At 41.1% G+C, this 12,902-nt stretch overlaps 1 protein-coding gene across 1 annotated transcript in view; it reads left to right on the top strand.

Moving 5' to 3' along the window:
- Positions 1 to 10,684, top strand: part of znf646 (zinc finger protein 646) — a 59,104-nt gene extending 48,420 nt beyond the window's left edge. The window contains exons 5-6 of the mRNA XM_064324436.1: positions 462 to 1,667; positions 8,395 to 10,684. Coding sequence (XP_064180506.1) covers positions 462 to 1,667; positions 8,395 to 9,337 — 2,149 coding nt within the window. The 3' untranslated portion in view covers positions 9,338 to 10,684. The remainder of the gene's footprint in view (positions 1 to 461; positions 1,668 to 8,394) is intronic.
- Positions 10,685 to 12,902: the final 2,218 nt, after the last annotated feature.

Raw genomic sequence — 12,902 nt, 5'->3', positions numbered from 1 at the left:
CTGGGCTCTTTTAAGCAATATGCCTGTGTTATCCACATTTGTGGATTCATCCAACTGGATTGCATGCCACAGGAAAGTCTGTAATCTCTCAAACAATTGTCCATCAACATATTCAGCCATATGTCAGTTCCTATCCTACTGGGTTATGAATTAGGCCACTGCCAAACCTTTGCTGATAGCTGACTCTCCTAACAAGTCCACAACATAAGTCTTTTGTGGCGCAAAGAATCAATTTTCTCTGATGCCGTAAGAATTTCCTTTGGTAATACAATGACCTACCAGCTTTGATAAAATATGTACTTATTGATTGGATTAGACCTATAGAAACTGGATCTAATCTATGAAATGTGTAAAATAAGGGAGGTGGGCTGAACTCAACAGATCAGCAGTCCCAGTTATGAAAGTACAGTTCTGTATTGTGATCTTGACAGTTTTTCTTATTTAAAATTTTTCTTTTGTAGGCACAAGTGTGAAGAGTGTGGTAAAGCCTTCAAAATCCAGAAGCAACTCCTGAATCACATGAGAATTCATAAAGAAAACCGAGCTAGAGTCAAGGAGCTCAATCAGCAACTGCAGACCCTCATTCAGGCGAATAGGACTGAATCAAATGGAGGACCTGACATCCACAATGTAAATGCCAAGATGGATGACAAGTCAAGCTCTTGGCGCAGAAACTCCAGGCCCAGAGGCCGAGGAACCACTGTCCATTGTAATAGGTGTGGGGGAAACCACAGCTGCAAAGTCTGCCCTGCAGTGGGTGCTTTGGTGGAGCCACAGGTTGAGGTCAAGTCAGAGGAGGGAGGGAATGACCATCGCCCCTATGCCTGTGACCAGTGTGGACGAACCTATAGGCATGCAGGGAGCCTTGTCAACCACAAAAACTCCCACAAGACAGGCGAGTACTATTGTTCTGTTTGCAACAACACATATTCCAACCAGCTTGCTATGAAGAACCACCTACGTATCCACTTTGCTGTGAAGAAACACACTTGCCAGGACTGTGGGAAGGCCTTCCGGGGACAGAAGCAGTTGTCTACTCATGCACGCTCACACCGCAGGAAGAAAGCACGCACAACTGGGGGTAGGGGAGGTGGTAATAGACGAGCGAATGAGGGCAAGGTTACAAAATGTAAGGAATCCAGTCAGGCTTTTACCTCAGCTGCTGAACTTTTATCCCATACCAGTGAACTACAGCTACCATCAGCTTCTACAGAGGGTCACCTGAATGGTGTGAAAAATGAACCTTGTGGCAGTGCACAAGCAGGCGAAAAGGAGGAGCGTCCCTTTGGCTGCAGTATCTGTGGCCGTACCTATCGTCATGCTGGTAGCCTTCTAAATCATAAGAACACTCATAAGACAGGCCACTTCAACTGTTCCTTCTGTGCCAAGCCCTTCTCAAATCCCATGGCGCTGCGAAACCATACACGCATTCATACACAGAAGAAGAAGCATGTCTGCACCACGTGTGGCAAGGCGTTTCGCCTTGCCAGTATCCTTCACAACCATCAAAACATCCATATTCGGGGGGACATACACTTCAACTGCCCTGTTTGTGGCAAAAGTTTCCAGGGTAGGTCTGGGTTGAAGAGACATCGCTGCCAGAAGAACCAGGAAGGTCGGAAAAAAGCCACTGAAAGTAGGGCAGAAGGAAGAGAGAGGTGCTTCACGTAAGTTTCCCTGGGCATAGCGATAAGTGAAACTATTATTCCTTCTTTGACCCTGTAATCATTTGTATGAAACACACAAAAACTTTTGAAATGTCTGTTTTAAGGACTTGTATAAAAGGAAATAAATATTAAAATAGAAAAGCAAAATTTAATTTGCAGTCACTTGCTCATATCTAATAATTAAGCTAACATACTATTATCTTTGTGTGTAAGCTAACAAATATGCCTATTAGAATTTATTTGATTTGTTGTAATGGACATGTCCTGCTGTATAACCAGAGGTCATGTCATTTTTGTATTTAAATGTCCCTTCTGTTACATTTTAGCTAGCATAGCTATGGTCTGCATGAGATCCATTCTTTTATAAAGATAACACTCAAACTGGGTAACCCACTGCTGTTGTTTTCTGAAAAATATGCATACAATAGCGAAATCTTGGATAAATAGATCAAAATTGAGGGTATTGGCTACTCTTCTGAAATATTTTATGTGACAACTTATGAGTAAAGTATAATAACAAAGGAATGTTTTTTTTCATATATGCTTCCTAAAATCGCTCAATTTGTGTGTATGAAGGAGTATACAGTATATGTACTACATTGCCAAAAGTATGCAGACACCAGAACATCACACCCATATGTGCATGAACATTTCATTCCAAAAACATGGGCATTAATATGGATTTGGTCCCCCCTTTGCCTTTATAGCATTACTTTTATCCAAAGCGACAAACAATAAGTACATACCAAAGGTTATTGGAACAACTGCAAAACACATGTTCGGTGAGGTATGATACTCTATGTAACAGTTATTCATAGCCATGAACACAGTAAGTCCAGTTCACACAGTAAGCATTGGCTAGGTCACTCTTTCCAGAGTGAGAGGCAGTCATTGTGATGCCATCGAAAGTGATTGAGATCTCCCGTAGTAGGGAGGTCATGTAGGGGATGAACAGAAACTTGGTCTTGTTGAGGTTGAGCTTCTGGTGATGCCTAGCTTTCCAAGTCAAGATATCAGCCAGGCAAGCATATATTCTCTCGTTGACATGTATGGCAGTGTTAAGAGAGGCCGTGTGAATTAATGACTGAACAGGGAGATTTGGTGTAAATGGAGAACAGCCCCAGCACAGATCCCTGTGGGACTCTTGTAGCAAGGGGATTAAGTGCAGAGAGAGACCCCATCTAGGTGACCTGCTAGGACCTATCTACAAGATAGGAAGCAAACCAGGACAGGGCAGTCCCAGAGATGCCAAAGTAGAGATGAGTAGTTTGTGGTTGACCGTGTCGAATGCTGCAGACAGGTCTAGTAGAATCAGGACAGTGGAGAGGGATGAGGCTCTGGCAGTGGCAGGTGCCTTCACCACAGCCAGTAGGGCAGTCTCTGTTGAGTGCCCTGATCAAAAGGCAGACTTCTGAGGGTCAAGCAGGTTGTACTGATGGAGAAAAGATGATAGTTTAAGCACTTCTCATTCAAGGGCTTTGGACAGAAAAGATAGAAGCAATACCGGTCAATCAGAGGGGTCTATGGTAGGTTTCTTAAGGATTGTGGTAACACAAGCCATCTTAAAGTCAGAGGGAAAATAGCTACAGACAAGAGGAGGCATTAATGATAGAGGACAGGTAAGGAAGTATCTCACTGCATATAGACTGAAGTACTGTAGATGGGGATGGGGTCTAGTGGACAGGTAGTTGCAGGATGAGTGACTATAAGTTGGAGTATATCTGTATCCTCCAACATCTTGAAGGAGGCCAGTGTAGCAGTGGGGAGTAGGGGGCATCACTGGATGAGTGAAGAAGTTCTGGATACGAGCCACCTTCCCGTCAAAGTAGGCCAGGAAGTCATCTGCTGAAAGGGAAGAGGTGAGGGGGTTGGAGGGGAAATGAGGGAAGAGAAGGTGGAGAACAGTTTGTGTGGGTTGGAGACACATACACTGATCTTAGACTGAAAAAACTGAAGTCTTAGCTAATGATGTGGAAGCTGCCAGCAAGGTGTGGTATGAGGTTAGGTCATTAAAGATCTTGATTTTTCCACTTTTTCCTCTCTGCAGCCTGTAGCAAGGTTCTGCTGGAGCATAGAGATTCAGTCAGCTATGGGCATGGGGGTGATGATTGTGCTGGTTTAGAGACAAGAGGACAAAGTGAGTTAAGAGACTGGGAGAGGGATGAGGTAGGTTGAGGTAGCAAGGTTAACAGGCAAGTTGGAGAAAGAAGCAGGAGGAAGAAGTGTAGAGACAACGGAGGAGTGTGAGAGAGTGGAAAGATTTCTTCTGAAAGTTGCAGTGGATGAGCTGTTAAAGGCATTGGGGGAGAGTAGATAGGAGAATGAGAAGGAGACAAAGAAGTGATCTGAGACATGGATGGGGCATCACCGTGAGCTGGGATGTGGAGCAGCTCAGGGGTGTGTGAGAAGGCGTAGCCCGCAGGGCTCCACAGACATGCAGCTGGAGTGGCGATGTTAGTAATCCAGGTCTCTGTGAGAGCAAGGAAGTGAAGAGGCTTTGTCTTTGCATAGGCAGTAATGAGTCAGCTCTCTGGACAGCTGACTTGCAGTTCCATTGTACTCCTGCCACTGTGAGTTCCTTAGATGGGGACGGGTGGGTTGACAAGATTATTCAGGTTGTGCCTACGGTGGATGGGCCATCTGGAATGAGGCAAAGGGCACCAAGGAATCTGGGTTAAATACATGCTAGGTGTCTGTCAAATAGCAAAAGGAAGGTGATCATTGATGAAGAGGCTGCCTATGCCTATGGCGGCCTCGGCTGAAATTTTAAAGTTATAAACTGGGTTCTGATGACCTAAATGAAGGTGTTCAGTGGGGTAGAGGTAGGGCTGTCAAGTCAAGTTCAGTAAACCCAAGGGACCTAGCCCAAACTAGGAAAATCGGCCCCAGACCATTATTCCTCCTCTCCCAAACTTTACTGTTAGCACTATGCATTTGGGCAGGTAGCATTCTCCTGGTATTTTCCAAACCCTGATTCCTTCATCTGACTGTCCGATAGTGAAGGGTGATTCATCACTCCAGAGAATACATTTCCATTGCGCCAGAGGTGGTGTGTTTTACACTACTCAAGCCAATGCTTGGTATTACACATGGTGATCTTAGGCTTGTGTGCAGCTGCTCGGCCATTGAAACCCATTTCATGAAGCTCCCAGCGAACAGGTCTTGTGCTGACATTGCTTCCAGAGGTAGTCTGGTAGTGAGTGTTTCAATCGAGGACAGACGATTTTCACGCACTATGTGCTTCCGCACTTGCCAGGTCCATTTTGTGAGCTTCGTTGTTGTCACTTGTAGACATTTCAACCTCAGAATTACAGTTGACCAGGGCAGCTCTAGCAAGGCAGAAATTTGACAGACTGACTTGTTGGAAAGGTGGCATCCTGTGACGTGCCACATTGAAAGTCACGTTAAGTTCAGTACGTCCCTCTACTGCTAATGTTTGTCTATGAAGATTGCATTGATGTATGCTTGATTTTACAGTTGAAGCCAAAAGTTTACATACACCTAGGCTAAAGACATTCAAACTCAGTTTTTCACAACTCCACACATTTCATGTTACCATACATTTCCTGTGTTAAGTCAATTAGGGTATCTACTTTATGTCCATAAGAGGTCGTTTCAAAATAATAGCTAAGAGACAGATTTATTTCAACTTTAATGTACTATATCAGATTTTCAGTGGGTCAAAAGTTTATATACATTTTGTTAGTATTTGGTGGCATTTCCTTTTAATTGCTTAACTTGAATCAAAAGCTTGGGGTAGCTTTCCACAAGCTTCTCACAATACTTTGCCAGAATTTTTGTCCATTCCTCCTGACAGAACTGGTGTAACTCAGTCAAGCTTGTGGGCCTCCTTGACTCGGGCACGCTTTTTCAGTTCAGTCCACAAATTTTCTATGGGATTCAGGTCAGGGCTTTGTGATGGCCACTCCAGTACTTTCACTTTGTCATCTTTATGCCATTTTGTTACAACTTTGGTACCTGATGCCTCCAACTAATTCACCAGTTCTTTTTGGTTGTCTTGGGGTTCAATTGAACCTTTTGGACCAAAGTATGTTTAGCTCTGGGAGTTAATTTGTGCCTCCTTCCTGAACGATGCAGTGTCTGTGTGGTCCCAAGTTTTTTTTATTTGCATACAACTGTTTGTACAGATGCTTGTGGTACCTTCAGTTGTTTGGACATTGCTCCTAAGGAGGAACTGGACTTCTGGAGGTCCTCAATTTTTTCTGAGGTCTTAGCTGAGTTGCTTGGATTTTCCCATGGTATCAAGGGCAAAAAGGCGGTGGCTCTAAAGGTAGGCCCTTAAATACAGCCACAGGTGCCAATTAACTCCTTATTATGACAATTAGCCAATCAGAAGCTTCAAAAATAGTCATTACATCAATTTCTGGAATCTTCCAGACTGTTTAGAGACAGTCAACTTAGTGTATGTAAACATTTGACCCACTGGAATTCTGATGTAGTGAATTAAAGCGGAAATAAATCTCTCTAATCAATTTTTTTACAATTACCTCTGATGTGAACAAAGTAGATGCCCTAATTGACTTGCCAAAAGAAATGTATGGTAACGTGTAGGGCTGTGCCCGACTCAGAATTTTCTTAGTCAAATCGGGTTTGGCAGTTCAATATGACGATTCGTTTTATATATAAAGGTCTATAAGACTTTCTGGCAAAATAGTACATTGGCATGTGTTTCAGTGCTGATTTAGACCACGTTAACATAGTCAAGTGCAACAGAGTCATCATGTGAACATTTTTTTGAGCATTTAAAATCAATAAATTCGTTAAGACAACTGCACATGACCCCAGATGACTGATTTGAATTGCCGACAATGCATTAGCCTGCGTGCGGATTTGTCAGAATCATGTGTCGGAATAGGCTACACAGGTATTTCTGATTAAACCTAGCTAAAAACATAACTAAAAACATAACTAAAAACCTAAAAACATAACTTTATTTTGCTTTAAACATTAAAAATGAACAAACCAATTAAACAGTTTAAATAAATTCACGGCATTGTCCGCTTAACTGACATATCTTCTTGAACAGGATAGGGGCCTAGGCTACTTCTTTATTTCTCTTTAAATATAGGCCTATGTATCTAAACAAACATGTAAAAGAATAAATTAACAAATGAAGCAATTTAAGATTTTAATTATTTTAGTTGAAAATAATGCGTTTGTAAATAATAGTTTAAATAAACGGTATTGTCAGCCTTGAAATAATTGACGTCTCGTCTTCAACGAGACCCTTTTTATTTCTCTTAAATACAAAAAATTAATATATAAATCTATATAAACGTGTAAAATAATAAATTAACAAATTAAGCAATTTAAGATTAGACTTCTTTTAGATGAAAATAAATGCAAACGGTTTAAATAAAAGTTCACGGAATTGTCCGCTTTGAAATAATAACTGACCTCTCGTCTTCAAAAGAATAGCCTATTCTATTTCTGTAGGCTATTTCCCTTTAAACACAGCCTAAAAATAACTAATAAATCTAAACAAGTATAAGAGCCTAAATAAATAAGCAAATTAAACACAAATTAGGATTAGCCTATAATCTTCAGGTTTCGGCTTCTCCCTCCAGTTTACCGTGCATGTTGTCACGTGGAATTTTTCTAGCACGCGCAGGTTGCAAGAATATAAACACTAAATTTATAATTTCCTTTATTTTATTTATAATTCAATATTGTAATATAACCACTGTCCACTTTTGTAAGATTCTATAATGATGTGTTCCGGTATTGTAATGCACATTGACTGTCTTTAAAAAAAAAACAAAAAAAAAAAGCTTGACTCAAAGAATCTCAGTTGACTTAGGGGTCTCTGACAGATGATTTCATCCAGAACGCAGCAGCGCGTCTGGTCTTCAACCTCCCCAGACATTCCCACGTTACCCCCCTGCTCACCACCCTCCACTGGCTCCCCGTGATGGCTCGCATCAAATTTAAAACATTAGTGCTTGCCTTCAAAGCAGCCAGGGGGTCAGCCCCTCCCTATCTACGTCAACTCATCAGACCCTACACCCCAGCTAGACCTCTCCGTTCTGCTGCCACATGTCGCCTGGTCCCTGCCCCGGCTCGCACCAGCACCCGGTCACGCCTCCTGTCTGTTCTAGCCCCACGGTGGTGGAATGACCTTCCTGTGCAAGTCAGAACAGCAGAGACCCTGGCCGTCTTCAAACGTAGACTGAAGACTCACCTCTTCAAGCTACATCTCACCTCATCACCCCCCACTACCCTCTAACATTTTTTTAGAAAAAAAAAAAAAAATAAATAAAAAAAAAATAGGGTGTACAATTCACACTTATACCTAAGCAAAGTTATACCTATTGTAGCTCTCTTGCAGGAATGTTGTAAAGCGCTTGTCTCTGAGTTTTGTAATGCACTTGTTGTAAGTCGCTCTGGATAAGAGCGTCTGCTAAGAACCTATAATGTAATGTAATGTAATGTAATGATTTGAATCGTCGACTTTTAGGGGGCAGCCCTTGTAACGTGAAATGTGTGGAGTTGTGAAAAACTGAGTTTGAATTGATTAGGTGTATTTAACTTAGGTATATATAAACATTTGGCCTCAACTGTATACACCCGTTACCAATGGGTGTGCTTGAAGTAGCCAAACCCACTAATTATAAGGGGTATCCACATATCTTTGGCCATGTAGTGTATAATAATGTTTTAAGTTTTTTTTAATGCTTTCTAATGGTCTCCTCTTCTCATTCTTCAGGTGTGAAGAATGTGGTCGTTCATACCGCCATGCTGGCTCTTTGCTTAATCACAAAAAGACACACACTACTGGCATCTACCATTGTAACATTTGCTTAAAGACCTTCTCCAACCTGTTAGCACTCAAGAACCACCGCCGCATTCACTCAGAGGTGCGACGTCACTGTTGCCCTGACTGTGGCAAGACATTCCGTGTGTCTTCACACCTACACAGCCACCGTCGAGTGCACAGCAAAGAGCAGTCTGTCTCATGCACACCCTGTCAGCGAACCTTCCCCAGTTTGACCAGTTTGCAGCAGCATCAGGAACTGCATAGCCAGATGCAGCAACATACAATGCAGCAGAGTGACCTTGGGGGAGAGGAGATTGGGGCTGACTTTAACTGGGGCTCAGGACTAGACCTTTCCCTAATGCAGGCTCAAGGACTGGATCCAAATGGGCTTCCACGGCTGGCATCATCTTTCTCCTGTCTGGACAACAGCCATCCATCCGAGTTGCAGAAGCAGCAGGACAGCCATGGAGCCGAAGCAAAGGGAGCGAAGGTCCACGTCTGTGAACACTGTGGTCGCACCTACCGACATGCCGGCTCCCTACTTAATCACAAGAACAGCCACAAGATAGGATGCTTCTTTTGCTCTGCATGCCAGAAGGAGTTCTCCAACCTAATGGCCCTGAAGAACCACAGGCGTATCCACACGGAGCCCAAGCGTTTTCAGTGCCCAGAATGTGGCAAGGCCTTCCGGGTTTCCACTCAACTCATATGTCATCGTCGTATCCATACTAAAGAGAAGCCCTTTTCTTGTTCACAGTGTGACAAGCACTTCTCTAGCAAGTCCAATTTGCGCCACCATCAGAAAGTCCATCAGAGCCAGCAGAATTTTGAGGCCACCCTGGACACGAGTGCAAATTCCTTTATGGGCCTTAGTATGAGTCCTTTCCTGTGAAGCGGGGCTTTTTTTAAGGTGAGCTGGTGTCATCTGCTGCCATCTAAACAGAGAAGGGATTACAGTTCCCAGTGTTATTTGGACAAATACGGCCAAATGATTAATGTCAGCATCTAGCATTTCCATTGCATCAGCTTTTCTCTAAGAGAGCTGTGTTTGGAGAGGGCTATGCAGTGCATAGAGTCTTCAAACTCGGAAGCCTGACTGGCAAGACTGCACTCTGCCTTTTAATGATCATGACACTATTAAGGCTTGTGGTGAAGCTGATATCTCAGGATGGATTTCCAATGACATTCCCCACATCCCAAGTGACCAAACTATGGCCTATAGAAAACCAGAAACCTACACAGTTGTGTGGTCATCTAAGGGTTGTCTGAAATTATCCAAGCTTCTTAAGAGCAACAGTAGTTTAGTTGCTTGGATCATATTCTTAGGTCCTGTGGACAGGAGTGACATGGCAGAATCGTTATAAGACCAGTTTAAAGTGTAGAGGTAGTCAAAAGACACAACATTTGTAAGATCAGTAAAAGTCCACTCCTTGAGCACACAGACTTCCAATTGATTGATGGCTGACCTCATACCCCTTCACATCATTTTGCTGCTTAACATAATTTCTGCTTCTTTTTCCTCCTCAAAACACTTCATACTTTGCCTCCTCACAACACATCATTTGAAATATGTACCTTTGGAAAATGACATTTGGGCCATCATAGCTGGCTTCAGACTCTTGAACCAGGTGGTTTTTCTTGCCAGTCAAATCTTGCAGTGATGTAAGAATATTAAAAACATATATTTATACTTTATTTTTAAGAGGAAGTACAGTGAAATGGGATCTTTATGCCTGGAGTAATTTTACTGGCAGTGCAGTATTTTAATCCATCCCTGAGTGTACAACTTATATAGCAGATATTTAATAAGTAATATGATTTAACTTAAATGTCTGAGCAAACAATATCTGCTGCAGAAGAGTTTTCTTGCATGGAATGACATACCCATTGTTAAAGTGGTATCAAACCCACCCACATGTTGCATTGTCCCCTGGTTACAACACTCGTATTTGAAATGAATAATATGGAAACAATGGGCCTCATTTATCAATCGTGAGCCAAACAAATTTGATTGTAAATTGTTCGTAAATGTATTTATGCGAACAATACAGGATTTATAAATGTTTTTGTATGTGTTTATTCATAGGATCCAAACAAATTTCACTAGTGCTCTAAACTGTTAATATTGTGTGTGTAAATCTGTGGAAAAAACGATTTCAAAGCTTTTTTTGCATATTTTGCTTTTATTTTTCCCATTCATTTGTGTTTTATTTTGATTAAAAAACAATAGCAAGATTAATTTAATGAATTATACAGTTAGTCAATTGAATATTATAATTGTTCAAATTATTATATAAAAATCACAATTGGATTCAACATTAAAATAGATATGCTTCATTTGTGTAATCCTGATTAATGCTTAATTGCAATTAAATATAAATTCCATGAAACACGTAAATGAAGTTTGCTATAAATAGGGCACAGTCAGCTTAGGCCTTCATTACTATGTCTTCTCTTGCTTTATTGTTAGCTTTGTTACAAATGAAGATTTTGTTCTTTGCATCTAGTTTCATGTCAAACCATTTTTACCTGTTATGCAGAATTTGAGGGTTTACACCAATAGCTAAGGGAGAGTCGCCATAAATGTAACAGTTGTTGGGTTTTGCTCGGTTACTCAGAAAATATTTAGCCATACGCTTTAAAATTTTTCTTCAAACAGCCTTGACATGTCTGTAGTCATTAGACGTTTGAATTACATTCATAACTTAATCGAGTCAGATACAATTAAAACAAAAGTACATGCAATCCAATGTTGCATGCACACCTAGTTGGTATGATTGTAACAGATGTACAAAAAATTTTAACACCCTAGAACAGTGGTTCTTAACCTTGTTGGAGGCACCGAACCCCACCAGTTTCATATGCTCATTCACCGAACCCTTCTTTAACTAACTGCAGACTAGACTGAGGTGGACTCTGCGCGCTCACGAACCTGAGACGATCACACCTAGTTCGACAACGGTTAAGAACACTCCTAGAATTCTGCATATACGTTTTTTTCCTCATTTTAATAAATTGTTCCAATGGTAACGTGAGACCAGACATTATGAAGCATGGCTTTATTCGTGAAAGTCAAAGGTAAACGTTAACGTACAAGCAACTTTGTAACTTACCATGAAGTGAGTTGCGATAACGTCCAAATTGACAAGGAGAGCTGCTTTTGTTTATTTCTTAACTAACAGGTAAGCTTTTACAAAGCAAATGGCCTGCTATACAGACCAATCTGGTGTGTGCTTATTATAAATGCTTGTGACCAGATGGCTGTTTCTTTTCTATTAATCACTTGGAACATCTGGATGATGAGGCTATGGCAACGCAGCAAGCAAATCAGCTGAACACATTTAACATTAAACACTGAACTAACAGAGTTAAACATATTGATGAGTAAAAGTAAATTTTTAAATCAATATTAAACACCATTTAAAATGCCTAAAGTCTCCCCAAAAGGACACTGCATGTAGATGGTTTTCAGAACCATCTAGTGTCCCTAATCTCAAATCTGAAACCCTCACCATGACATCCCTGGGTACCAACCCTTTTGTTTTCTCCTTAGATGGCATTCTGTAAACATAACCGCAAAACAGCATGTTATAGCAAGTGAGATGTGGCATAACTGTAACAGCTGTTACATTTATACCGACAGGGACATCATGTTTTTTTGGTAACCTAGCATCCAGTTCCCGCTAGACTAGACTCCGACCAATCATACTGCCTTTTAAAGGACAGACAACTTTTTAAAAAATGATGTATGGTTTGATTTATTGTAAATAAATATAAGCCTTATACCTGAAAACGACTTCTGGCATGGCTTTTCACTCACCTTACTCTAAAACAATATTGCTGAATCGTGAATGTACAAACCTGAAATGGCTGTGGTAGATGCATGGTATGTTAAGTTATTGCCCCTGTTACATTTGCGCCAGGCTTTAGCCTTTTCCAGCCCTGACACTCCACTGCTTACCCTACAGAATAAAATATGTTTTTGGCTTGTACTTCTAGTAACAGCGCTTCAATCTCCACTTCAGAGAAGTTTTTATGTTGTTTAATCTTTCCTCAGCCATCTCTTTAAATTGCCTGTAATAAATTTCTAAGCTCCTTATATGGTATTTTAGGGTGTCAATCTATGCTTATTGCAATTTTTTTTGAACGTGCTTTTCATTTACGTTTGATTGGTATTTATCATGCGCACATGGATAGGAAAAAAAGGCGTGTCTATGAGCATTGGATAAATACAGTGAAATGTCTTATTTTGCTTCAGATTACGAATTTATTTACACAGTTTGAAAATAGTATGAAAATATTGATAAATGAGGCCCAATGTTATAGCTCTCTAGCCAAAAGTTGAACATGTCATAACTAGCCTGTAGTGTGTAAATTCATACTGTAATTAGATGGCACAGTCAGTGCCAGGTCATCGCAGAACAGCATGTTGGATGTAAAATCAGGACCAGGACCCA

Source organism: Anguilla rostrata, chromosome 2, assembly GCF_018555375.3.
Source record: "Anguilla rostrata isolate EN2019 chromosome 2, ASM1855537v3, whole genome shotgun sequence".
Taxonomy (NCBI): domain Eukaryota; kingdom Metazoa; phylum Chordata; class Actinopteri; order Anguilliformes; family Anguillidae; genus Anguilla; species Anguilla rostrata.
Note: the sequence above shows the minus strand (reverse complement) of the source record. Positions and strands in the feature narration are given on the sequence as shown.